General features: G+C 50.9%; 6 protein-coding genes across 6 annotated transcripts; 4 read left to right on the top strand and 2 right to left on the bottom strand.

The window, feature by feature from the left end:
* Window positions 1–274: 274 nt before the first annotated feature.
* PV10_02071 (uncharacterized protein) lies at window positions 275–3,310 on the top strand. Its single transcript, XM_016366345.1, has 2 exons — window positions 275–2,284; window positions 2,341–3,310. Exons 1-2 carry the CDS (start codon window positions 539–541, stop codon window positions 2,965–2,967), a joined length of 2,373 nt encoding a protein of 790 aa, XP_016225863.1. The 5' UTR covers window positions 275–538; the 3' UTR covers window positions 2,968–3,310.
* Window positions 3,311–7,398: 4,088 nt separating this feature from the next.
* PV10_02070 (uncharacterized protein) lies at window positions 7,399–11,703 on the top strand. The gene is made up of 2 exons (XM_016366344.1): window positions 7,399–7,830; window positions 7,885–11,703. The coding sequence occupies exons 1-2, from the start codon at window positions 7,691–7,693 to the stop codon at window positions 11,189–11,191; spliced, it is 3,447 nt and encodes a 1,148-aa protein (XP_016225862.1). The 5' UTR covers window positions 7,399–7,690; the 3' UTR covers window positions 11,192–11,703.
* A 30-nt stretch (window positions 11,704–11,733) lies between these two features.
* Window positions 11,734–12,964, bottom strand: PV10_02069 (uncharacterized protein). Its single transcript, XM_016366343.1, has one exon. It carries the CDS (start codon window positions 12,728–12,730, stop codon window positions 12,218–12,220), a length of 513 nt encoding a protein of 170 aa, XP_016225861.1. The 5' UTR covers window positions 12,731–12,964; the 3' UTR covers window positions 11,734–12,217.
* Window positions 12,965–15,596: 2,632 nt separating this feature from the next.
* Window positions 15,597–17,578, top strand: PV10_02068 (uncharacterized protein). Its single transcript, XM_016366342.1, has one exon. The coding sequence runs from the start codon at window positions 16,225–16,227 to the stop codon at window positions 17,083–17,085; it is 861 nt and encodes a 286-aa protein (XP_016225860.1). The 5' UTR covers window positions 15,597–16,224; the 3' UTR covers window positions 17,086–17,578.
* Window positions 17,579–19,498: 1,920 nt separating this feature from the next.
* Window positions 19,499–21,104, bottom strand: PV10_02067 (uncharacterized protein). The gene is made up of 2 exons (XM_016366341.1): window positions 20,700–21,104; window positions 19,499–20,594 (listed from the first exon to the last, which is right to left on the bottom strand). The coding sequence occupies exons 1-2, from the start codon at window positions 20,737–20,739 to the stop codon at window positions 19,966–19,968; spliced, it is 669 nt and encodes a 222-aa protein (XP_016225859.1). The 5' UTR covers window positions 20,740–21,104; the 3' UTR covers window positions 19,499–19,965.
* Window positions 21,105–21,899: 795 nt separating this feature from the next.
* On the top strand, window positions 21,900–23,294 carry PV10_02066 (uncharacterized protein). Its single transcript, XM_016366340.1, has 2 exons — window positions 21,900–22,946; window positions 22,999–23,294. Exons 1-2 carry the CDS (start codon window positions 22,099–22,101, stop codon window positions 23,054–23,056), a joined length of 906 nt encoding a protein of 301 aa, XP_016225858.1. The 5' UTR covers window positions 21,900–22,098; the 3' UTR covers window positions 23,057–23,294.
* Window positions 23,295–27,569: the final 4,275 nt, after the last annotated feature.

Below are 27,569 nucleotides of genomic sequence, written 5' to 3'. Positions count from 1 at the left end.
TTTCTCAAGTGGCAGCCACCTGCATTAATGTCGAAAGAAGCTGCAATCAAGATTAAATAAACAATTAATTATTGAGATAAACGCGCTGGCTAAGGAGGTCGATCAATCTCGTACCAACCATATCGAGATAGTTTCCTACGTACAGTGTGCTCCGTACGCATATTCTCCCCTTCCCCATCCTGACTAACCAACCACCCTGACTCAACGCCCTGGCTTTTTCTACTACGCGCCGCCCCAACCCTGATTCAGTCTGGTGGTCAAAAACCCTCCCTGTGCCTGTGCCTGCGCCTGCGCCTGTCTCGCCTGTCTCGTCTGTCTATTCTGTCCATCTGTCCAACTCGTCTCTCTTCACTCAGTCGGTCTGTGCGATGCGACGTCTCTCTTTCTTCATCTCCCTACCAGCCTGACTGACCGCAATCATGCATCCTCGTCCCTCCTACAACCCATCCTCTATCCATTCCTTCGTGTAACACCCTAACTGCCAGATGCTACCTGTGTCATCTTTTTCCATTCTGCCACACCTTGGGTCCAGGTCGCCATGGACCTGAAATCCATGCTCAATGACTCCTCCGCCCAACGACAACAACCACAGCACCCTCCACCACCGCAGCCACCGCGTCTTCACACCACACCTCACTCCTCCTTCGACCGTCCTGCCGATCACCATCCCTACGATCCCATCTCTCGCCCTCTGTCCAACTCAAACTCGCATCCTTCCACCCGCGAACAATCTGCGCCATACCCTCCCCAAAACACATCCTCCGACTATCGCACCAGCACCAACGGCTCCTATTTTTCTCTCCAGTCCCCTCCTGCTCATAATTCTGCCTCTGTGCCCCCTTCAGCCATAGCCCCGTCCCCAGGACCTCCATCCACCTACGCACAAAGCCCTGGTCCTCATGGACACGTCCATTCACGTCGAGATAGCATTCCGCCGCAACAGCAACATCCTCATTCCTTTGTTCCCTCACCGTCTCCCTCCGGTCCTTATCCCTCTACGCCAGGCTCCAATCAACATCAGACCCCATATTCCGCCTCTAACTATCACCATCCAGCTCCCTACCCGACCTACTCTCAATCTCCCCGTGACGATATAGCGACCGCGAATGGACATGCCCATTCCTCCTCTCGCAACATCTCTCCCAACGCTCAATTCCATCCTCCCCCTCCAGCGACTCCTTTAGGACCACCTGCCGCATATCCACGACCACCACCTCACTCAATTCGACCTCCCTCACAGGGCCACGAGAATTTTCGGCGATCCTCTGCTGGCTCAGTCGGCTCCGCCCATAGCAGAGACTTCAATTCCGCCGCCCCTCCCCAGCTCACCCATTCTCGAAGCGGAAGCGCACAAAGAAGCTATTCGGGGGACGTGCGGGACCATCGAGAACGAAGCATAGAGAGTGTCAGTCCCAAAACAATTCCACGCCCACCGCCTCACCGTCAGACAAGCGACGGTCGTATCCATGATATCAATTCCGCAATCCCTCAAACTGTCGTCCCGCCCAGCCCTCTTGGTTCTGCTGGCCCCGGTCCCCTTGGTACGCCCGACCGTGTCCTCGGTCTGCAAGCCAACGAGACCACTCCAAAATCATCATCAGCTTCCTTAGAACCAAGAACCGCCCCTTCGACATATCAATCTTCGCGCGCTAGTCCCGCCGCGATCCCACCGAGCAACATGACCCCCCAGTCGACACACTCGCCTCTTCCCCAATTGACCAATTCCCCGGCCGTCTCCCACTCTGGCCTGAAACGAAACGCGAGCCACCTGTCCAGCGTCCCTTCCACCCCACAGCCCCCACGAAAACGCCCTAGACAAGACGACATCCCAGTCTGGGCCCAAAGTGCCAGGACCCGTCAGTTGAAATTTATCAAAAGCCATGTAGCTGCGCCAATTGTTAAGCGAGAGAGTCCTCTCAAACAAGAAATGCCAAATCACGTTGCACTCAATGGTCAAGGACAGGCACATGGTCAACCACCGCCGGCCCCGCCGGCTCCTTTCTCGCATGATGCCGTGGGCATAGATCAGCCACATTGGGAACCTTCCATCCTCAACATAACGCCCTACGAAGACCTGACCAAGCGGGTTTGCGACTGGATAGCCCACTTTTTGGTCAATGCAGCAACCCCAACCAACGGAGCCACCTTCGAGATTGAAGCCAAAGTGGGAGCAATTTGGGACGAAGAAACCGGCACGCGAATGAATCTACCCGTTGACACCGAGGCTGTCTTTAGCCGCGAAAAGTATCGCGGCAAGACAAGTTTTCGCAGCTCAATGAACATGGTATGGTTGGCATCATAGGACCAAACCAGTCACGAGTCACGCTAACAGATCTATAGGCCCAACATAAGCAGGTCAACGCATTCTTAAACGGTATTGTTGAAGAGTCGCACAAAGAGGCGGCTAATTCGGATCGAGTCCCCATATTCTATAGCCACCCCCACGAATATGACGAATTCTACGAGCTGACTGAGGACGGACGACGAAATTTGCCTCCCTCCATCCGCAATTGGTTGCATCCGCGCCACAAACCTAAGGTTCGCAGGACCATCAACGAACAAAACGATGAGGTCAAAGCACAAATCATCAAATCCCGCATTGCCGACCTTGACGTGTACAATCCACAGGCAGATTTTGACTATCGCATCTCCATCAGTATCGAAAGTCCCTGGGAAGGGGACCCCGAATGGTTGACGGAAATGTCAGAGACCAGCCGAGACCGCAAAAAGGACCGGATGAGCTATCGGCATATGGCCTATCAGATTGACCTAACTCAAGTCTCGTTTCCCAACACTGGAGAGAAAGAGCACGAATTGGAAGTTGAGATCAGTACTGAGATGGTTCGGCGCGAGCTGGATAATCTCAAGGCCGAACGTCCCAGCATGTATGAGCAACTTGTTCGGGGCTTGATTGACAATGTTCGTGTGCTGTGCCGACGCAGCACAATGCCTAATCGAGGTCGATAATGAGGTGGGATTTGGGTAGCCATGGGATACACACGATATTTGGTCCAGCCAAGAACAGGATCAGGGGTCAAGAGGAATGGAGGTGTATTTTTAACCACTTCATGTGTCCTTGTAATTCTATAGTATCATACCATGCAGTCATGACCTGGAAAAGGAACCTATCAAGGACTCGCATCTTCTGGGGAAATTCATTTCCGAGTCTGCTACAATTTGGCCTCTACAGATTAGTCTAAGTCCGAGAGCGTTATTCGGGGTCTTCTATAAAGGCATACCCTAAATAGAGGAAATTATTACTGGCATATCAAAAACCCAACACACCCAACTACTTTGGACATTATCGTATTCTCAGGATTATGTCAGAGAAGATGAGTATCGATCCGAGCACCTCAAGTGCTCGGCTCGACGATCAATGGCCAGCCACTCAATGACAGGTGGAGATGCCCAAGAAATATCCAGACGCTAGGACGATATCCCGGAAATATACAATGTTGCAAGAAGCACTACCATCCAACTTTCCACCCGAGCTTTCAGACATTGTGACAACCATCTGGAGGCCGAATCAAGAATATGTACTTGTTGCTAACAGTGTTAATAAGCGAGAACGGAAATGGGCGAGGCAAAGGTCGCATCAGATCATGAACAAAATGTCCTGCTTCGACCAGACCATGCTCAAAGTCTTACCAAAACCCCGTTTGCATTCTTTCTAGGGCAGCACATTTCCCATACTGTCTCGCCTGCCGTGCATGAGGCAATATGGAAGGATCGGAACTTATCCCATGAGTTTCGGTTGCTAGACACGCCCGAGGCGTCAGACTGCCTTGAGCTACTCAAAGACCCCGATTGCCTGGGGTGCTCCATCACCATGCCACACAAGATCTCTTGTATCAAGTTCGTTGACGAACTTACCGAGGAAGGCCGCATCATCGGCGCCATCAACACCATCTATTTCTCTAACAGTCCTTCCCTTGCCAGGAAACAATACATCGGCACCAATACCGATTGCATTGGCATCCGCGATGCTTTCCAGAAAACCTTCCCTGGCATCAATGACAAGTCTGCTGGCCGACCGGCTTTGGTCGTAGGAGCTGGAGGAACAGCTAGAGCAGCCGTCTATGCACTATGGAAATACTTTGACGTCACAGAGGTCTTCATGATCAACCGGTTTGTGTCCGAGACTGAGGAAATGCGGGCTTCAGTGCTAGCAGCAGGTTGCACCATGAAAGTGACGGCGGTGACGATCCTACACCAGGCCGAGAGCCTTGAGGTTCCTGGTCTGGTTGTCGGGACAGTTCCTGACATTCCCGCAGAATCTACTGAAGAGTTACACGCTCGAGACCTGGTTTCGGTCATGCTCCAAAAGCTTCCTGGCTTGGAAGGAGTGAAGGATGGGTTTCTCCTCGACATGTGCTATCACCCGAAACCACAGACAACTCTCATCGAGCTTGCCTCCAAGTATGGCTGGCAGACTGTCTATGGAATGGAGGCCGTCAAGTATCAAGCTGTGGTCCAGAATCACCTTTGGTCATGAAGACCTTTTTGTCTCACACAATTCACTATGGAGGCAATTTCAACCGCATCCAAATCCTGACATGGAGCGAGTGGTTATGACGGATACAATCAACATCAACTACTCGATTAAACAGCCCACAAAGCCACATAGTAGTGGCCTACAACAGTCTGTGCTTGGTCACAAACTCCTCTACGGCTTTGTTGAATCGCTCTGGCTCTTCCATGAATAAAAAGTGTCCATTGCCATGCCAGATACTTTGCTTCAGTTGAGGCAGGTGATGTACCCAGTGACGATCGATGTTGGCAAAATATGGTGTAACCAAATGGAGGGCAGGAATATTATATATCTCATCATACTTCCAGGCGTGTGGCTGCACAAGCGTGGTAGTGGTGTTTGTCCGTACGTGAAGGGGCGTCCCCGTCATGGTGTCGATGACACGCTTCCAGTTCTCTGACGACGTCTTGTCCGTCTTGAAGGGATCGAGGAACTCGCGGAATTTTTTATCGTCGGCGTGGGAGACGGCCAAGTCCTTGCGCTGGGAGGCGGTCAAGTACGACTCGGGAAGGTGGAAGAACGAGTCGACGTAAACGACACCCACCACCCCAGATGGGTTCAGTCGAAGTGTCATGGTTGATACCGGCCCACCCATGCTGTGCCCGATGAGAACAGCCTTGGTAAGGCCTTCTTTGGCCATAACCTCATTCACAGCCATGCCCATCTTCTCAAGACTATACTCAACCTCTGGGGCATCGCTCCTCCCGTGACCTGGGAGGTCGATGACCAGGCTCGGATATTTGTGGAACAGCGGGACTTGTTGGTACCACAGTGCCCCAGAGCAGGACCAGCCGTGGATGAAAACTAGGGCGACGTTGCTTCCGCTTCTGTAAACATCGTACACGACTCGTGCTCCGTCATGCACGATAGATTGGTCGAGGCGTTCGCCCATGATGATTTTGGCTGGTTCAGGGGAGATAGATTGAGCAACGGCTTTTATATCCTGAGAACACTCGATAGCTATTAGCAAACAAGTCAGGTATGGGATTGTACCTCTATCTGTGCGGTGAGAATCAAATTTTGGTGGTGACGTGTATCTATCTCTATCTATGCTGACCAGCAAACATGTGTGACTGAAAGCAAACCTCGTTGTCATCTGGTCGATCTGTGGACAGGCGATCAAGAGACTCCTACATCCTCCCTCGGCATCCAAGTCAACTCTCAACTACCGTTAGACATTAGTAATGCACTTTCCGAGGCACAACTCGAACTAAGATCTTGGATTCACGGATGCTCCTCATTTTCGGATGAAGTCACCACCGGATCAGGATCACGTGTGGGGGCCAATTTCTCTGTTATTGAAACCTCAGTCTGTGCCACATCTCATTCGTCTCCAATTGAAAAGAGGGCAGCAGATGCTACGAGGATAGGGACTAGATTAAGTTGAAGATCTGGTGAAATATCTTGAGCACAGCTTTACCTAACATATCATTACTTCCTGAGCCATGGTCGATCTCCACAGTCTTCCTAAGGGGTCTAGACCTACGGATGCACTACGCAACAATGGTTCGGACAAATTAGCCCTGGAACGCTACAAATTGCGGGAACTGGCAGAAGGATGGCCAATGTATAGGTGGGTGAAGGACAAGTGACCTCTCGCAATGTTTGATGCCTGTAGTCAAAGCCAGCGAAGACTAAATCGAATGTTACCAGGGATGCATGTGAATGGGAGAATTTGTTGTCCATCTTCCATCCATCAGCCTCGATCTACACAACTTGGACGGGCAAGACATATCACAAGGATTTCATCAAAGCGTCCCAGGCGGGAATGGATGCCGGGGCGTTCATCATGCACAGGTGTCATGGAATCACCACTGACATCAACCGGTCAGCCACCCGTGCCGTGACCAAGATGAAGGCAACCATCACTCAGCGCTTCGTCCTGGATGGCTGCGAGGTCGACGCAGAGAGTGACTGTCGCTTTCTTTTCTTCTGGGTCAAAGTCGACGACCAAGCCACCCCAGTCGAGGAGGGCCAGGATGGCGAATGGAGAGCTCGTTGGGTTCGACATTGGTATGAAAAGGATAAACTGATAGCCGTCAATCCTAGCAAGGTTCCAGTGCTGGATGAAGCTGAACTGGAACAGTTCCCTTCGGGTTACCGGTATCTTGCGTACTGCCAGGAACAGACAATGGGTGTCCAGGTCTTGAAGAATATGCCCGGACACAACCGTGAAAAGGGCGTCGAGGGTGGTAGTAAGGTCGCAGGCGAGAAGCATGACTTGCTTTACTGGCAGGCTAAGACCTGGGTGGAAGGTGGAGAGATAGATTTTTGATGTTCACCTGGGCTAGATTGGATATATATACATGTACATATCATATATCTACGAACTATCCCGGAACACATTGAGTCACAGACCAATTTTTACCACTGAAGGGTTTCCATGGTCAAGAGTCAGGGTTCGACGCATATGAGTTTCATATTGCCAGTATACAGTGTCTCTACCGTTGTTGAAGCCATATATATGTTGTGCTTGAGAACTTAGGGGGTTGTTGAGAACAAGCAGCCTCACAGCCTGACTCCTGACAATCATGGTCACGTGTGTTGTAGCCACCACTTTAAATTCCACCGTAGACAACAGCGTCAACACAGATATACTCCGTACTAGGCTCTCAGGCCACAGCGTGTGACGTTGGCAACTGCGACCTACGAGGCCCCGTCGGCCTGGATTATTGTTGTTACGGGTGGGTGTTTTGACCGGTGTTGCGCCTGCCGTCCCTTTCCAACACGAACACGTTAATCCCATGCGTGCCTGCACCTGCAACCTGCACCTTGCGCCTTGCACCTGCCTAAGAACGCTCCCTGACGTGTCTGAGCGTGCCTGCCCGATCAGCTGCACTGTCCTCTACTCACTGGCTGCGCGACTACATCCATCAGTTTCTTCCAAACTGCGACCCTTGAATCATCGTTGTCCTCAACCAACCCATCATCATCATCCACCACCACCCACCTTGTTCTCTCCATCTTCTTTCACCTTTCGCCTTTGTACAACAGGCTTTAATTTCTTGCCATCCTTTTCTTGGGGTTTTGACTTTGACCACTCAATTCCTCTGGCCGAGCGCCTCTCTCCCCTCCTCCGGTTCAAGGTCAACAGATCCCACAACAACCGGTCATCACCGTTCTTTTCCTCCACGCATCTAACAATCCTTCTTGCCCATAATGGTCGGCTTGGTTTCTGCTGCCGGCCTGGTTGGGTTCTTGTCCGAACCTGATCCAGAGCTCAGAAGCTTTGCCCTCAAGCAATTAGATTCACAGGTCGATCTGTTATGGACGGAAATCGCCAAATCTGTTGGTGACATGTACATATCTCGCCTCCCACTCTAGCCTTGTTGATACTGACCATTCCATTACAGTGAAGCCCTCTATGAAGATGATTCCTTCCCAGACCGCGAGCTCGCAGCCATTGTCGCGGCCAAAGTTTACTACCATCTCGAGGAATACAATGAGAGTATGGCTTTTGCCTTGGGCGCCGGCAAGTACTTCGATTTGGACAACGCTGGCGAATTTGAGGATACCATCATCTCTAAATGCGTTGATACCTACATTGCTTTATCGGCCAGTCGAGATCCCACCCTTGCCGCCACCACCGCAGCCAGTGCCCAGTTAGACAATGCCTTTGGACAAGGAGGCGACGGCGCCGCCAGCATGTCTGCCAGCCTGACTTCCCCCGTCACTCCATTCTCCCAATCCGTCCTCCCCTCGAAATCCCTTCTGTCCCGGCAAAACACCACCGTCTTCGACCCTACCCAGGCCGGAGCAGAGCCTAGTCTCGACGACTCATCCATAATTATTCAGCAGCGTGGCCTCCAGAAGCCTCTGAACCGTGTCATTGAAACCCTTTTTGAAAAATGCTTCCAGGAAAAGAGGTATCGACAGGTCGTCGGTATCGCTCTAGAAGCCCGCAATCTTGACATCTTGCGCCGAGTCATCCGACGAGCTGCTCAAGATGAACGTAAAGAGACCGGAGAAGCTACAAAGAGAGGGGAGGAGCTTATGGACTATGTCCTTGATATTTGCATGAGTGTGGTGCAAGAGCGCGGTTTAAGAAATGAAATCTTGAAACTCATCCTTGAGCTCCTCAACGATATCCCCTCCCCGGATTACTTCGCCATCGCCAAGTGCGTCGTCTATCTTGACCAGCATTCCATGGCCTCCAATATCTTGCAGCAACTCATCCGCAATGGTGATGCCCGCTCTCTTGCAGTGGCTTATCAGATCTCCTTTGACCTCTATGACAACAGCACTCAAGAATTCCTCCGCAAGGTTCGGGAGGAAATCGTCGATCTTCTTCCTCCAACACAAGAGGCCGATCCTTCAGCAGACAGTGGGCCCGATCTGATGGAACAAGACCAAGAGGAAAAGGCCGAGGACCAGTTACAACAGGAGCTTCAAGACTCTGCAGGTGCTCCTCCCCCAGCCTCCAAATCCAAGTTTACAACACCCGAACAACAGGAAGCTGTGAGGTCGATAAGAGACATTCTGGACGGGCTCAAGTCAATACATCTGAATATCGAATTCCTCCACAAGTCCAACAAAGTCGACTTATCTATCCTGAACAAGATAAAGGATAGCCTAGAGGCGAGATTCTCCATTTACCACACCGCCGTGAGTCTGGCGACCGGCTTTATGCATGCCAAAACGGCCAACGACAGCTTCTTCCGTGATAACCTCGAATGGCTCGGCAAGGCCGTGAATTGGTCCAAGTTCACGGCCACTGCCGCCTTGGGTGTGATCCATCAAGGCAACATCAACCAGGCTCAAAGACTGCTCAACCCTTACCTTCCACGTCCTACTGCTGGAGTTGGTGGCTCCACCGGCTCCGTGTACAGTCAAGGCGGCTCATTGTTCGCCTATGGTCTGATATGCGCCAATCACAAAGGAAAGGCAGTTGAATTTATTCGTAACAAGTTCAAAGAAGCTACGGAAGAAGTTGTACAACATGGTGGAGCACTGGGTCTCGGTGTCGCAGGCATGGCCTCGGGAGACGAGGGTGTTTTTGAAGATCTGAGAAGTGTTTTGTGGGCCGATTCCGCCATCAACGGCGAGGCCGTTGGCCTTGCCATGGGTCTCGTTATGCTCGGCTCTGGTAACACAAAGGTTCTCTCTGATATGATCCAACATGCCCATGATACCCAGCACGAAAAAATTGTCCGTGGTCTTGCCATCGGAATGGCCTTGATCATGTACGGTCGTCAAGAAGGTGCTGATGAACTTATTCAAGGCCTGCTCAACGAAACCGACCCTACACTGAGATATGGCGGCATATTGACCATTGCTCTTGCTTACGTCGGCACCGGCAGCAACAAGGCAGTGCGGAAGCTCCTTCACGTCGCCGTCAGTGATGTCAGTGATGATGTCCGCCGCATTGCCGTCCTCTCTCTGGGCTTCATTCTGTTCAGAAAGCACACGAGTGTTCCAAGGATGGTTGAGCTTCTTGCAGAATCATACAACCCTCACGTGAGATATGGTGCGGCGATGGCTCTCGGAATTTCGTGCGCCGGTACTGGTTTGGCAGAAGCCATCGACCTGCTTGAGCCCATGCTGAAGGACCCCACCGACTTTGTTCGTCAAGGTGCTCTCATTGCACTCGCGATGGTTCTTGTTCAACAGAATGACGCACTGAACCCCAAGGTTGGTACCATCCGCAAGCAGATGCTCAAGATTGTGGGAGACCGTCACGAAGATGCCATGTGCAAGTTCGGCTGTGCCCTCGCCATGGGCATTATTGATGCCGGTGGTCGAAACTGCACCATTAGTCTGCAGACCCAAACTGGTAACCTGAACCTGCCGGGGATTGTGGGCCTTGCTGTCTTCACTCAGTACTGGTATTGGTTCCCACTATCCCACTTCTTCTCCTTGTCTCTGACACCAACATCCATCATTGGCGTGGATCAAAAATTGGAAGCTCCTGTGTTTAACTTCCACAGCAATACTCGCCCCAGTCTGTTCGATTACCCTCCCGAACAATCGACTAAAGCCGACGAAGCCCCTGAAAAGGTAAAGACTGCGATTCTGAGTACAACTGCTCAAGCAAAGAGACGGGCTGCCCGCAAGGAGAAGCAACAAAGACGAGACAGCATGGACGTCGATGCCATTACACCTGTCACAACCAAGGTCGACAAGGGTGATAAGATGGATACCGACGATGCCACTGTCAAGGACGAGGAAGAAAAGGACGGCGAAAAGAAAGATGGGGAAAGCGCCGAACCGAAAAAGAAGGTCGAGAAAGAGAAGGTCGGATATGAGATCAAGAACATGTCCAGGGTGCTACCGGCCCAGCTCAAATACCTAACTTTCCCAGACCAGCGCTATCAGCCGGTGAAGAGACCAGTGACGGGTGGTATCATTGTTGTACTCGACACCGAACCCCAACAAGAACGAGAGGTTATACCTCTGACCGTCAGCAAAGTCGAACCCCCATCCGGCGGACAGACCGTTCAGGAACCGCGAGAAGATGGCCTCGGTGGTGCAAATCTGCGACCACAGGGGGTGCCACAAACTCCAGCAGGCCAGACTATCGGAGCGGGACTTGCAGGATCCGGTGCTGCCGCTGCCGCTGGAGTCTTGACAGCGGTCGATGAAGATGAGGAAGGCGCTGAAGAAGCTCCAGTACCACCGGAATTTGAGTACGAGACTGATGGAGAGGGTGAAGAGGCCTGAGAAAACCAAGCATAGACAAACAACCCAGTTTGGGTCTGCATAAGGTGTGGTAGACGCCGGGAAACACGCAAAGGATTTGTCAGTTGGGAATTTCTCTTTGATGCCCAACCATGGCGGTGTGAAGCGACCCCGACGGTCTATGATGGACACAACCACACAGAGTATAAAGTAGTGGGCGTGGAGGTGATTTGAGTACCGAGGCCTTGATTGGCATGAGAACTGCATCATCTTGACTGGGCGGATTCGAAGCGTTGAGACGAGTCAGCAATCGGCAGGAGAGGATGGATTCTCCCAAGCTGTTGCTCTAACTGACCGCTAAGATGGTTGTACTACTTGACATTTTCCCGAGTTTGTATTTTATCATCATCAGCATACTAGTTATGGACTCCCTGGTCTTTACTGTTGTCGCGAGTATCAAGTAGAACTAGGGATAGATCTTGGGCGGTGAATCAAGTTGACCTTTATAACTGTGTTCTGTTGCTGGGTTACCCTGTGATTCGATTTATGAAGGGTTCAGTTATGAGGGAAGCAATGGGAAACAACAGATTTCTTATTCATAGGGCCCCTTATGTAAGATAAAGAAGAATGGCTTAATGGGTATGATACACGTAGATAATCTACATTGGGAGAGTGACTTGTGGTAGTAGACAACGGGTGCCCGGTGATTACTGTCTCTCCACGTCGCGTGGTTGTGTCATTTGTACATATCAACCAAAGTCGTTAATGGGTGACTCAGACATTTGTTCTGGACGGTTGCGAGGGTGGGAGGCTAATTCTAGGAGTCATTCTGGATGGAATTCTGACGGATGTCGAAAATTTCGTGGCATCGAATGGTTGGCAAGTGCGGTGGTGTTGATATGCTGAATTCTACTCCGTTCAATTTCCGTTGATCTTGGTTGAGGGAAGTGCTGGAACTGAGATGGAAAGGGCATCCACACAACGACAGGTTTACCCGAGTGTCCAGGTTGATCCGTTGCGATCATATTTGTTCAGGTGTGACCAACACAGGATCGAGCGAGGCATCGATCAGTATACTCGGCAGAGAAGCTGTCCACCAATCTTCCTTTCGACGCACTCTCGACTCTCAAGAATTCCCCGGTCGGTGTTGACATAGAGACATTCACCGGGCTTCGTCAAACCCTGGACATATCCACTGTTCCGGCCCAAGACCAGCTGCTTGATACCCTCGACGTCCATTGTGATGCGCCGCGTCGGCTTGCTAATCATGTGTACATCTTCCAAGACTCTCTGGCTGTTGTAATATTTCAGTCCGACCCATAATCTCCTCGACGAGATGTTGTACCTGGTCACTGGTTCGATTGGGTGCGACGGGTCGGTCGAGCTCGGGTGTGACAAGAGAGTATGGGGAGGAGGAGGAGTCGGCCCACCGCGGACGACAGTTGAGATGAAGCCGGAGTTTTGCAGCGCAAGCATCAACTTCAGGTGGAACTTTGTGTCTGGGATCGAGGTGAGGCCTAGTCGGGCTTTGCTGGCGTTTTTCAGATGGGATGCCACATTGGACAGATGGACGAGCGACATGATTGTGTGATATGGCGGGAGCCCGCGGGCCACAAGAATCCGTCAAGATGTTTTGCTAATGGCTGGAAATTCGAGTCGTAACAATTTTTGGAGCTGAGACGGTGAACGACAGGCCCTGCAAGGTGAGAGCTTTGTCGCAACGATGGCTTTCTCAGACGAGCTCAATCGGTCGAGAACAAAGCTTCGTGACGTTCTAAAGGCTGCATGTCGACGTTTCGTATAATTTAATGTGTTTAGTGACCTGCGTAGAGAAGGCCTTTGCCTGAAATCACTTGATGGGAAGAAGTTGTTTCTGCCAAGATCCGGATAATGGTTGATCCGGGTGGAGGCTCCGTCAAGCTGACGAGGCTGAAGATTCGGGGGTTTATGACAGGTAGGATGTGTCTACAGGGAAACGAATTGACAGACGTGCACACAATAATTAATTGCAACATGGCAATGATTCCGTCATGATTCTATTGAAGGTTTGTTTGAGGAGTTGGATTCTCAAGATTCGACGGTGGTGAACCGTGTCGAGCGGAAGTGTGAAACCGGGTGATAATGCTCTCTCGATATTTGTATTTTGGTTGCCTACACGAGGAGTATGGACCTGGTAACCCTTGTAACTAGAAAGACGTATTGAAAAGGGTATATCAAGGTATTCTCTCAAGTCCACCTCGCTGCTTCTGCCAAGACTCTTGCATCCACGGAGCCTCGCATCACATGGCATGTCCGTGAGTAGGTAGGTTGCAGTGAGGTTTTAAAGACATTACCAATGATTGAGCTTCACTGTATGTAACTTGATGACTCGAGTCTTTCACCTAATCCAATCAGCAAGTGAGTCCCACCCTCCAAGGGAAGCACGAAGTGTGCATTCGCAATCCTGGCAAAGTTCATTCGTGACCGGTGTGAATATCGGTGTGCTGCAAACGACTGAGGACTGTTGGGACGGTTGATTGGATGCCACGCTACGAACGGCACGTGCGGTGTCGGAAAAACGAACATGTGTCGCGGTCGTATTCGACATGCAACGATTGCCAAAAGGTGTCTACACCAATGGAAACAGCACCGTGGATGACTAAATCGTAGCAAGCCGAACAGGGCTGAACAGCGCACAAGTCAGACAGAAGGAAGAACAGTAGAGAGCCCAGTAGGAATGGGTTGCAAGAACTGTTGGTGCATCCACTGGGTCAGATCGTAAAATCTGCACGTCATTGCACGACTCCTTAGCTGGACACTGGCGCTTCGGCTCATGCGAGTGTGTTCTCTCGTACCCCGGAAGCGATCCGCGATTGGCTGCGCCGGTGGCGCCGCTCTTCCGGAGCTAAGGCAACGAACTGGTGGAACAAGAGTGCACCCCGAGAGATTTGAACGATCAAGTTGGTTCTGGGTTGTGAGCTCTGTGGGGCATAGTCACGGCCATGATCGACTGGATCTTGTTGACCACGAGATACAAATCAAGTTCTTGAGCTAACACGGGAATGGATTGAATGACCAGTTGAAGCCAAGGCAGCAAGGTCGTGTCGATGGATGGTGGCTCGAGCGATAGGATTGGACGACATGATCGGCCGCTGTGCTCACGCTGGTTTTGGATTCACATGACTTTTTGTTGCCTGGAGCGATTGGGGCTCAGGCTGACGAGGCGCTCCCGTGCAGAATATGGTCAGTGATTTGGAAATGATCATTCTAGACCCCGTTGAGGGTTGTCCATCCAGTCAGGCATCGAGCTTTAGAAAGCGCCCATACGGAGGAAACCAAACTTGGTCATGATTCCAAGTTGCGGTGCCGCGCGCTCAAGAAGTTCAGAGTCGAGGAATTGTACAGGTCCAGTCAAATTGGCTGGTTTGCACCGGTGATGCGGCGAATCATTGTGGTCTGGACGAAGAAGAGCGCTGGGAAGCGGGTGATGGAAGACAACAAAGACTTTGTCTCTTCGACCAGGTGGCCAGCGGTTTGAAAGTCAGATAGACAAAGATGATAAATGCTGTATAGAGTCGTGAGACGGTGAGATGGACTCCTTCTTCTCCTTCCTCTCCAGACCTCTTCCAGCCTTGTTCCACCCTCGCTTACCACATTCAGCATCCGGCAGTGCATTCAGCTAGGTGCCTTCGGCTCTGACACGGACAAATCTATTCTTGGATCCATCACGTCAGAGGCAACACCAGTGCCATTCATTGATCCCAAGCGGATTGTTCAGTGGTTTGACCATTTTGACCATTTTGACCATTTTGACCATTGACAGTGACTGGACACTCCAAGCAGGCAATCCTATTCGCCAAAGATTGATCCAGGCGTCCCCTCGCAGACCGAAGGGGGCGACGGGAAAGACAAACAGCTACCAAGGTGGTGGCAGCTAGTCGTTTGGGCAGATGCGGGCAAGGTGCATTGGACTGATAACAAGCAAAGTCAGCCTGTGACCTGCACTCGTCTGAGGGAATCACAGTTGTTGGTCGAATCAGGCTACAGGGACAAGAATAGCTGAACAACCCAAGCGGTCGAAAGGCGACAGACGACAGCCAATCAGACTCTTGCCAAGAGTTATCTGAGTGGATCTTCAGGACCCATTGCCCCACACCTTGCCGCGGGCGGCAAGAGCACAAGCAACAGGGAAACTCGGAAGGAGCGACGCAGGAGCACAGGAGTTATTAGTAGTGGGCAGTGGCAGTGGCTACTGAGTTCTGAGTACGGAGTAGTTGGAAGGAGCATCACGGGGGCCAACAAACTGACTGGCAACTGCCCTGCTACCTTCTACCAACCGCCAACCGCCAACCCTCCAAAAAAAAAAACCCTCCGCAGCCATCGACAGCCATCGACATCCACCGCATCCACAATCATCCCCGCCGTTTTAACGCTTAACGCCCATCAACATCCAACCACATCTTCCCTCCTCCATCTCATCGTCCTCTTCACCCTCGTCCTCTACTTCGCTCTACCTACTCCCTTGCGCTGGTCCGTCGCCTCTTGCTCCCTCATTGTCCATTCATTCTTGTCCTTCAACCCACCTTGGACTTGGGCGCCTCACTCGTCCATTCACAATCCTCGACTGGGAACCACTGGCTGGTCTATTCTGTCATCCGTTGTCCATCAAAGTTCAGCAGCCCACCTTGTATCGATCAATCTTCTCCATTCTTACGCGCTCCGAGCTCCCACTTGAACTCTGCACGGCGGCCTCTTTCGATCCGGCCGCAATTGGCACCTTTGGCACCTTTGGTACCTTCAGCACTGATTGATTGAGCTGGCCTCATCCTGGTCCAGATTGCCGTGTTACTTTTTCCGCCCGCCGAGCTACGCTTGCTGTTCGCGCCTCTGCATCTCTGGCTCTTCCCAGAAATAGATCTGAGCTTCGATTCCTGCCCGCCCTGCAGTCTTCTGTTTTTCTCTCCACGCCACAAGTCCTCTTCAACACGCTGTGGTCCGTCAGATCCCTCTATCCGTGACCTTCCATCCACCTTGGTTGTCAGGTCGTCAACTCCTCAAGTACCCAGGATCCACCATTATTGACCATCTCGTCGTCGATGTCAATCATGCCTGCGGTAACCAGACCAATTCTCCCACCCCTCCAGACCCCTAATTCGGCCTCTTTCCCGTCTGAGGTGGTCAACACCCCCATCTCCTGCGTCTCTTCGGTTATGAGACGGGAGATATGTACGCCCATCACTCCTCCGTCGGCGTACACCGACTTCCTCAACGCATTGACTCCCGTCCTGGCAACCCCGCCGGCCACCAGTGGATTGCAAAGAACCGCATCCAACGACTCTACAAGCACTAGGAATTCCTTTGTGTCAACCACATCATCATCGAGTCAACTCTCTGGACGAAGCGATGGTTCAAAGCCTGAGCTGGGTTCAGTCCCACCTACACCCTACAACCGAAGGACACCGACTGCCTTGAGAAGGCTTCGGATACCTCACTCACCCGCATTCTCGCCCTCGACCTGTGGGCCTTCTCCACGGACTGCCTTGAGTACCATGAGCACAGGAAGCATGATGTATTCACCATTTTCTCCAGCCGACTGGAACGTCGACAGCGCCACCCGCAGATATTTTGAAGCCCCCAAAAGTGCATGCATTAAACCTGTCAGTGTCCGCTCTGTCGTTACAAGGACCGTGACATACAAAAGATCTCCCCCATTGGACCCAGCCCCAAAAGGCAAGAAGCGCAAGTTGTCACCCAACCCCGAAATGCCACCTCCCGCCCCAGTCAAAGACAACAATGGTCTTCAGATCAAGGTGGAAAATCTTCCATCGACATTGGTTGAGTCGACGGCTGACGTCAAGGTCGATTCGACCACCCTATCTGCCTCTACGTCTACACCATCGCCAATAAGCCCACCCGTGGTGGGCTTGACGACCACTCCCCCAGTGCTCACCATTTAGTCAGCTGGCTCGACGACCGAGGAGCAGGGTTAATGAACGACAGAATCGGCGTGGGTCCGGTTGTTACGACATTGTTGCGATTGATTTTGTAAATGATACCATACTGCGTTATCATGGCACGGCGCTTGGCGTACTGGTACGACCAGCAGACATGAATGAAAAGGGCAAGGGATGCGTGTAGTGCAACTCATGACTAATGCACAAAAAGAAGTTGACTAGCAAGGACCAGTCCGCCAGAAGGGTTTCTGCGAGGACTGGATGTTTGATTTCCCCAGCGGGGTCACAGTTTGGCGCGGCTCTACTGAGAGACGAGAGATGCATGGGATCGTCAAGGAGGTTTGGGCAAGATTCTGAAATCTGATGGCGGAGACATCTCCGGGACAAGTGGCCACCAAGGTGTGTGTGTGAGCCTAGGATACATAGCACCGTGTCATACGAGTGGGAGTAGCTACTGAGCAGATGCATGTAGCCACAAGTCAGATGAAAGTATCAGCACAGAGAATGGCACAGGAGTGCCAGACACATTTTGACCACACGAAGCATTTCTTAGGTGTTGGGTGTCGGCGTCTGTGGAGGCGTATATCCGCCTATGACTAGTTCACGACCTTACTGACAGAGGCCATCAAACCAGACACTGGGCGAGGTAGACCACAACAGGACATCAGAGGTGGGATGGGAGAGCAGAATCAAGAGGAATGATTAAAGCGGCCAGACTCTTGACATCACCCCCCTTTTGAGACTTTGAGAAGTTCCAGTATCCGGCGTCCTAAGGAGGGATGGCGCAGGCCGCTAAGGCAGCTGCCTCGTGGACTGCCAACGCATCAAGGCCAGGATCGAAGATTTCGACATGGATGTGACATGGGAAATACGTCGCCCGAGTGCCCGACTTAAGCCCTCAAGAGCCGGGCGTGAGACCATTCCTGGTTGCCGTAGCACGCAGCCCTCCGGCATATGGGTTAGCATCAACCCCCCTCGCAAGCAAGTCTAACCTCCTTCTCGTCGTTACAGTACTGCTCGACTCCACTGAGGATGAGATCCACTGGAGGTACCGCATTCCTGGAACCGCGCTACCGTACAAACGAAGTCAAGAGGTGCGTTAGTCAAAGGTACAGAGGAGTCAGTAGGAGTTTTAATGATTGGTTCAACAGTGACACCATGACAGAAGGGTAGTAGCCTGGCAGGTTTGGCAGATGGCGAGCAGGGATGGACGATGGAACTCGTCGGCGCTTCCTCGAACACGTCCAGCCAGTTGTTTGAGATGAGAAACCGGGTCTACCGGGGGGGTTACACAACTCCACCCACCACAGGTTTACGGTTTACCGTTTGACACAGGCGCCCATCTTGTTAGAGAATCTTGAGACCGGTTAGAGATTGATGACTTGATTGATTGGTTGGGATAGACCAGGGTGAACTAAGCCAGGAAGTCGACATGTACGGAGCTACTTGATGCTGGCGTCTGTAGCCAATCATCGACTACGGAACTTCTGACGCAGAGAGGGGGCTGGGCGCTTACAGGAAGCAGAATCATGGATGATGAATGATGGATTTCTTGACAAGAGGAGGGGCCGAATGGATAGTCTCTCAGACGATTGATTATTGTCAGCTAGATTGATTCCTGATCAAACTAACGAATGTGTGTTTGTACCTGTTCAAGTTCTCTGTGGTACAGGGTACGAAGAGGGGGGGTTTGGTTTACATGAAATTACTAACTCTGTCACCACCACCACCACCACCACCACCACCATCTGCAGGTTTACAAGGTGGTGACATATTCTTTTGATCAGACATCTGGCCCCCTGTTCTCACTTTTGCCGGCTTATCCAGGATACATGTCTTGCAGAAGATGCAGGGCCAGACCTGAGGTACCTATTCCGTATGGGTTATTGATGCGTAGGCACGACGCCGGCGTGTGTGATTCATGTACCATCTCCTTACTAAACATGTACCAACGACAAAGGCCGGCAATTTTCATGGTGTCCCGCCCGCTGCAGGTGACGACCATGCCTAAAGCTAGCATGGAAGTAGGGATTCACTCGAGTTAAACTGATCAACCAGATCAATCTGAACATATGCCCGGTCCAATTTTAGTTAGGATGCTCCCCCTATATCCCATACTAGATCTTGGAACCGCGTCCTCTCCTCAACCTGGCTCCTCGATCGCATCGCGGCAATGCGGCCAGAGTGACGGCCAGGCAGTCTGCAAGGTCTTGTTGATCATCAGAAACAATAACAGCTTTTGGAAACACATGTGAGATGCCAGTCTGCCGGAATTCAAGGTCTCGAAAATATACGAATATCAACATGGAGCTCCATGGCGGATTATAAAGTCGTATAGTGACATTTATACGGTGGGCTAAAGGATCTATCGAGTGCGATTTGGTTTAGCGATTTGCACATACAATATATTTAGTACACTCATATACTCAGTACATTCATTAGGTAGTATGTGGATGCGTCTGGTAGGCCTCATTCTATCATGTCAGCACTGATTCATGAATGTTGAAAGTGTTTGAATTCTCGAATCATGAAGCAAAGGGCATCTGTCGTCAAGACATGTCATATGTACGTGCATAAAATGGGCATGTCACGGTTAAAAAGATCAGGCACAGGCCCAACGAGCACACAGCTCAAGGTCCTCAAAGACTATGCTAGTATACACCTTGACCTTTCTGATACACTCATCTCTCCGTGAGATAATGTAAATGGACAGCTAAGAGCCCGAGTGGCCTCAAGATTGGCGAAAACGATCCAATCGAACCCCGCCCAAGCATTGAAGCTGGCCAAGACACCAACATCGTGGTCACGCAAGCATGTCATGTCTGAGATATGATAACAAGCTTCGAACGGTAGGTCGATTTCAGTTGATATACATCAACGACGTCATTTGTTCTTTTTCCCTTCACTCCCGCTACCTTGCCTCTTGACACTCGATGGAGTCGAAGCGCTCTCGGCCTTTTCCTTGGCCTGGAATTCCCTCATTGCCTTCTCATCGGAGCGGTCGGCATACCACTGTCCGACCTGCAGGACCAAGACACCGACCAGGACCAAGGCGAGGATGGTGTTGCTGGCCGCCAGCACCTTGAGGTTGTCCTCTCGACCAAGCACACTATCACCGGAGTCGACGTCATAGCCGGACGAATCGACGTTGTCCAGCTGATCCTGGCTCAACTGGTTTAGGCCGAGACCATAATGTCCGTCGCTGACGATGCGCAGACCCTTGATGATGTTGGCAATGTAGACAATGACGGCGACCATGTAGAGCACCAGACTCCCTCCGTCAAAGAGCATGTTGCTCTCGCTAGGCTTGTAGAGTTTGGAGACGAGACCAATCAGTCCCATGGCCAACATGATGTGCAGGATCCGTGTAATGAGGTTTGGCGCATTGTGCAACAGTTTCAAGTGTGCCTCGATCGCATCAAAGTGTGAGGGTGGGGTAGGAGCGGTGCTCCATAGTAGTGGGTAATCGTAGGGGAACAGCGAGAAGATGATTCCGAGGAAGAAGGCGACAGCTAGAAGGAGGAGAAGGTTAGCGGTCTGCAGCCTGGATAACAGGACAGGTGAGATACCAGCGTCGCTGGGTGAGGGGCAGGGTCGAGTGGGAGAGAATTACTTACGGGTGATGATGAGGAAAGTTGCAAAGCTGGTGGAGGGCATGATGAGAGGGAGAGTACCCTGGCAAGTACACTGCAAGGATGGGACTTGGATTGTTATAAAGGGAGAGTGCGATGTCTCGTGGTAGAGGTTGTTGGTCGCAAATATTGGGGGAGGTGGGTAGGTCTGGAGGAGAGCTTCGAACGACGAGGGAAATCCAAAACCGAGGGTTCGAGAGGAAGATTAGACGCCAGTGCACACTTCAGACCAAATGAGAATTGTAAGAGGCCACAGATACCAGTGAATGGACGGTGTGAATGAAAAAGAAGAAGTCGTGTGTTGCGGCTTTTGAGCTGAGATGAGGATGGATCGGATAAGATGATGATGTTGCATTAAAAGATTGTATGAGGACCGACCTACGCAGACATAGGGAGTATGTGTAGACAAGCGGACAAGATGTTCCTCTAACATGATAACCGATAAGCTTCTCCGTAGCGGCGGCCCAGGGGCGACGGAGACCGTGCGAGGGCAAATCCCTTGGGATCCACAGGGGGTCTAAGAGCCTGGAGGCGTTGAATGATCACCAAATGTATCTAAACTACAGGGTACTTCTTAACTATTAATCTAGGCAGAGGCCAAAGAGCTTCAGAGACGGCCGAGGGGCCCCTCGGGCCTTGAGTGGCACCAGACGATAGGATACAATTTCTACATCAGGCTGTTGAAGCCAGCGCTAGTAGGCATACTCATTGGCACCTCCGTACGGAGTACATTACGAGGATCTCTATGTACTCCGTAGAGATAATCACAATGCCCAAGTGGGGTAATTATACTGCAGGCTTATAGGTATCTGAGGCGTTTTGTCAGTGTTGAATGCCTCAAAGTGACCATTCAACACCTCATGAATGTTCCTCTTCACCGAGATGTAGATGATGCAATACCACGCTCAAAATGGTCAAATGGTCGCATGGATCTCATCCACCCGACCATATCATCTGATCTGGAGTTCCCCGGAATCTCAAGTCATCAGATCCGTCACATCATCAGACAATCTTCTAGAAGTGAGAAAGAAAATACGACGGTGACGAGGAGAAAGTCGGAGGGATGGCCAAGACCGGGGAAATGAATCGTGTTGATTGGCTCAGAAGGCGGCCGAAGAGGCAAGAACGACAAAACGCATCGTAGGCTGCAAAGTTCCTGGCGAAAAGTGCAAGAGCGAAAGAGAAGTCAAGTCGTGCCTGCCATTTGTTTGATTTCCTGCCTTCTGCTCACAACGACAACCACATTTACTTCACTTCGCTTCACTTCACACCACACCATACGACATCACTTCACATCACTTCACATCACATCACATCACACCCCTCTTGTCATATAATCCACTACCCCCAAACCTCCTCTACCAACCTTTCTCCCTTCTCCACAATGCCATCCATGGCCAATTCAAAACCGGTGGCCGAGCTGCCACGATTCCTTCTACCACGACTCACCTGGACCAGCACCGCCCTTACTCAATATTCCTGGCAGACACCACCTGCCCCGACCTCATTACGCTCAGGAAATCTCCCATCATTCAAGCCAGTCTCAAAATCCAGATCAATACACACTGTTGCTTCATCAAATCTCTCTTCAACCAAACCCTCACTCCGCTCCACCCGCTCGCCCAAGAGACCCAAAATCTACACACCAGCCCTTCCCAATGACGCACCTCCCGTGCGACATAATGGCGTCTATGTCGCCACATTTAAGCCTGCTCGAGCCGCCTTTTCCACCACGGCCATACAGAGAAAAGATCACCATTTCGATACATTGAAATTTGTGCAGAGGCTCAAAGGCGAGGGTTTCAGCGAAGCACAAGCTGTCGCAATGATGCGTGTCTTGAACGATGTGATAGAAGAATCAATCCAGAACCTGACACGTACCATGGTGCTCAAGGAAGACGCAGAGAGAAGCACCTACACTCAAAAGGTCGATTTTGCCAAATTGAGGAGCGAACTAGCCAACGCCGACAGCACCGAGTCGCAATTGACCCGCACCAGTCATGATAGATTATCGAGCGACCTAGCAAAGTTGAATTCGAGGTTACGCGACGAAATTGGAAGGACCCAAGCTAGTGTCCGGCTCGATCTGAATCTGGAGAAGGGCCGCATCCGTGAAGAGGCCAACACACAGGAAATGCGAATCAAGGAGACGGAAGCTCGCATCGAACAAGAAGTCGCCAGTCTGAGGGAAAGAGTCGAGGCAGTCAAGTTCTCGACTCTGCAGTGGCTAATGTGAGTTGATCCCCCATTCAATCTTGGACTTTGTTGCTAATCGTGCAAATAGGGGCGTTTGTACAGGTACAGCTGCACTCATTTTGGGTGCATGGCGTTTATTGATGTGAACGCCCATGTATCTGTCCGGCTGGTGGAAAACAGTTTCGCCCGTATGGTCTGGCGGGGTTCCATATGAGCTCTGTGCCACGATTGCCATGAAAGGATGAATATATATATCGAGACCAGACCTGCTGGACATAATAAAACTGCCATTCATACCATGCTGCTCTCTACTATAGACAAAACTCGTGTGCCGAGTGCTCCATAACTCATTCTAGACACACCCCGCAAATGCATGTTATTGACAACTCCAATTCTTCACATCTTCCTATGACATGGACGTTGCTGTTGTAGAGTTCACAATAACCTCGGCCATCTGACTCGGTTGTATGGCGCCACAAGTTTCTAGAGTGCAAAGGATGTGGTTTGTTTGGTCAAATATCAATTCTTCCCCCACCGTGTATCATTTTTGACTCTCGGTTGACTTGATCTCCAAATCCATCTCGTTTCAATACTTGTTAGTCCACTTTTGAATTGCTTTTCCTGGTTTCAACATGACCTCATGGCTCACACGACGACCTTGAGATTGCCACCACTGAACTGCAAATAATCTGCTAGGAATTGACAGACTCTAATACTACAGTTCGTGCCGTGTTCATGAGTTGCAGTTGACTTGGCTCCTCTGAACGAACTCAACGCCCGACATATTCGTAGTCGGTGTCTTCAGCCTTGCATACACGACACCCATAGGTCAACCCACCAATACAAAGCCAACAGCTCTCGCTACCATGTCTGCCGACACCACCACCACCGCCACCAATAAAGTGAAATCATGGATCTATACAAAATCTGGCTATCCAGAAACCCTGGAATTCTCAACCACCGAGGTTCCAAACACCCCGGCGCCAACCTCGGTGCTCATCCAAGTCCATGCCACTGCCCTCAACCCTGTTGACATTCAACTCATGAACCTGCCCACCAACTCTCTGCCCAGTCTTAACGGCGTTAAAATCCCTGCGCGAGACTTTGCCGGCACAGTGTTGGCCGCGGGACCTGATGTCAAGGATCTAAGCACGGGCGATCAAGTCTACGGTATTAGCCTGGCCATGAATGGGACGGGATTCCTGACCGAGATCGCTCACATCGACACTAAAGGTGCATCGATCATAAAGAAGCCTGCTCATCTATCATGGGTCCAAGCCGCCAGCCTGCCACTCGTCTATCTCACTGCCCGCACATCAATCGAGAAGTGCGTCCCATTCCTGAAAGCAAGCAACCCGGCCGACAACAAGCTCGTGGTTCTCGGCGGCTCATCCGCCACAGGAATCTACACCCTGCAAATCGCAAAATCCCGAGGGTGGACCGTATTGGCTAGCTGCAGCGGCAAAAATGTCGACTTTGTCAAATCTCAAGGAGCCAGCGAGGTGGTCGACTATACCACTTCAGAAACGGCTGTTGTCGATGCCATTAAGAAGTTTGCCCCGGGAGCCATCATCGACTGTGTGGGCGGCACAGATGCAATTGGCCTCGCGCCTCAGTTTGTGACCATCGTCGGCGACAAAACTTCGCGGGCAACCATGGGTGGCAGTGCATTGTACGCCACACGACCGAGGATGGTCTTGCGCTGGCTGCTGGGCTACCTTGGGTTGGCCAAGTCCTACGAATGTATCATTCTTGACCCCAAGATTGAGTGGCTTGAAGAAACCCTCGAGTTGGACCCTGAGAAGGACGTCATTATCGATAGCGTCTTCCAGTTCGAACAGGCTAAAGAGGCGTTTGAGCGACTGGATACTGGTCGAGCTAGAGGGAAGGTCGTGGTGCAGATCAAAGAATCGTGAAATGAGAACCCAAACTCTTCGTGTCGGCTTTCATGAGAAGCTACTCGATTCTCGACCCATATTTGATGAATTTCGTGGGAGATCTGCATTTTAGAGCAACCACAGAGCGCGTATTGACATTTTGATGCCGCATTCCTTCCAAGTTCCTGATGCAAATAGATTTCCTCTTCAGCAGTTATATACAGAGTGTACGGAGTAATTGATGTCTGGACACGTGACTTGACATGAAATGTGTGTCATTTCAAAGGCCTCATCTCCACCCAACTGCTTCCATGTCCATCCTCTCTCATCTCAGATCTCCAGGATCCTACAGCTGTCTTAGCCTCGTCCACGATAAATTACTCATTGTATCGACCATGATTTCAGGCAACAGTAGTATGAAAACAACGCGACTTTTTTATCCAGGTTCCGCAATGTGGAAGCTACCTGTACTAACAACATGGATTGTCCTCCAGTCGGTACCTTTTGATGCAATTCACCTCCGAGGCTGGCTCCATCGCGACGCCAAAGATCCATCAAAAGGGGTAATGCCGTATTGGTATAACCTCCGGAGTTTCCTCGATGGATTTCTCTCATCATGGACTGAGGCGCGGGGACCATACTCTAGGTTGGACCCGTTTTCATATTCGCCTCACGTATGCACTATTCCAAAAGAGGAAATTCTGAAGAATACGAAGACTCCATAGTAAGAGTGGATTCTGCTATACAGAGGTATAGGCAACAAGGTAACAAGATAACAACCTCCTTTCTTCTGGCCTCCCATATCTATGCATCTTCTTCTTTTAAAGCCTTATCCTCCCTCGTGTTTGAATGATCTCCTCTACTTCCACCTTCCATCTTCCACCTTCCGTCCCTCCACCCTCATTGGATCTCGATCTTCGAGCAGAATGCAAGCTTTCGACGATCCAGACAAACCTTCAGAACAAAGTCCTCCCTGCCTCTTTGGTGATGATGTCCCATTGAAGCCACTTTCTCATACGTCTAGGAATGAGAGGGTCGATTCCGTTCAGGATGTCACTCGCGAATATACAAAGAAGTCAGCCAATGATGGAGGCCTCAATGTCGACGACCCTCAGTCTCCTTTGAATCCAAACAGTGACAAGTTCGATGCACGCCTCTGGGCCACCAATTTTGCTGCCACTGCCTTCGACGGTGGCCAGAACCTTCGCAAGGTTGGACTTTGCTTTCAAAATCTCAACGTCTTCGGCTATGGCACTCCAACCGACTTCCAAAAGGATGTAGCAAATGTATGGCTTGCCTTGCCATCCATCGCCCGAAAGCTCTTGCACATCAACGCCCGCCAGACGCGCATTGACATACTCCATGACTTTGATGGCCTTCTCCGCCCAGGAGAGATGTGTGTCGTCTTGGGCCCTCCAGGATCGGGCTGTTCAACTTTTCTCAAGACAATCTCGGGAGATACCAACGGTATTTATGTTGGCGATAATTCATCCTTCAACTACCAAGGTCTTTCAGCCAAAGAAATCCACAGCTCCCATAGGGGTGACGCCATCTATACTGCCGAAATTGACGTTCATTTTCCACTCTTGACTGTAGGCGAGACACTGACCTTTGCGTCGTATGCCCGTTGCCAAAGAAATCTGCCCCACGGTTTCACCAAGGAGAAGTATGCAAATTGAGCTCGAGGCTGTCTCCTGCATTCGCTCAATGCTGATTATATTTCTATCAGATTCTGCAATCATCTCCGAGACGTCGTCATGGCAATGTATGGTATCAGTCATACTCTTTCTACACACGTCGGCGATGAATACACACCAGGTGTTTCAGGCGGAGAACGCAAACGCGTGTCAATTGCAGAGGCGACTCTAGCAGGTGCACCATTTCAATGTTGGGATAAGTGAGTTTGCAGTGTTTTTTTATTTTACTCTAGCCAGATGCTCACCTCATCCCATAGCTCAACCCGTGGTCTTGACTCCTCGAATGCCATCGAGTTTTGCAAAGCATTGAAGCTGCAGTCTGAGTTACTCGGCCGGACTAGCTTTGTTTCCATGTATCAGGCACCTCAATCAGCTTATGATTTGTTCGACAAAGTCTTACTCATCTATGAAGGAAGACAGATCTACTTTGGCCCAGTATCTAATGCCAAAGAATATTTCATCAACCTCGGATTTGAATGTCCTGCCCGTCAGACCACCCCGGATTTTTTGACATCTATTACATTTCCAGCTGAGCGCGTTACCCGCTCAGGCTGTCATCCTCCACATACCCCTGACGAGTTTGCAGCTGCGTGGAAACGAAGCCCCGACTACGAAAGGTTGAAAGTCGATATTGAGAACTATAATGCTCAGCATCCGGTTGATGGCCAAGACGCGGACAATTTCAGGAAACTTAAGCAACTGCATCAAGCAAAATCTCAAAGACTGAACTCGCCATACACTCTGACTTACTGGCAACAAGTTCAACTTTGCATCTGGCGTGGGTTCAGACGTCTCAAAGCAGATCCACGCGTGATGGTAGGAATGCTCATCGCAAATACCGTCATGGCTCTCATCATGTCATCCTTGTACTTCAACATGGGGATGGATACGAACAGCTTCTTCGGTCGTGCCGTGGTTCTTTTCATTGCGATCCTCTTCAACGCATTCGCTTCATTGCTCGAAATCCTGACACTTTATGCCCAACGACCTATCGTGGAGAAACATGATCGATATGCCTTCTATCACCCCTCCGCCGAATCATGCTCATCGGTCATTGTCGACTTGCCCAACAAATTGCTTAATGC

Source organism: Exophiala mesophila, assembly GCF_000836275.1.
Source record: "Exophiala mesophila strain CBS 40295 unplaced genomic scaffold supercont1.2, whole genome shotgun sequence".
NCBI classification, from domain to species: domain Eukaryota; kingdom Fungi; phylum Ascomycota; class Eurotiomycetes; order Chaetothyriales; family Herpotrichiellaceae; genus Exophiala; species Exophiala mesophila.
The sequence above is the reverse complement of the archived record's forward strand: the minus strand, read 5'-3'. Positions and strand labels throughout refer to the sequence as shown.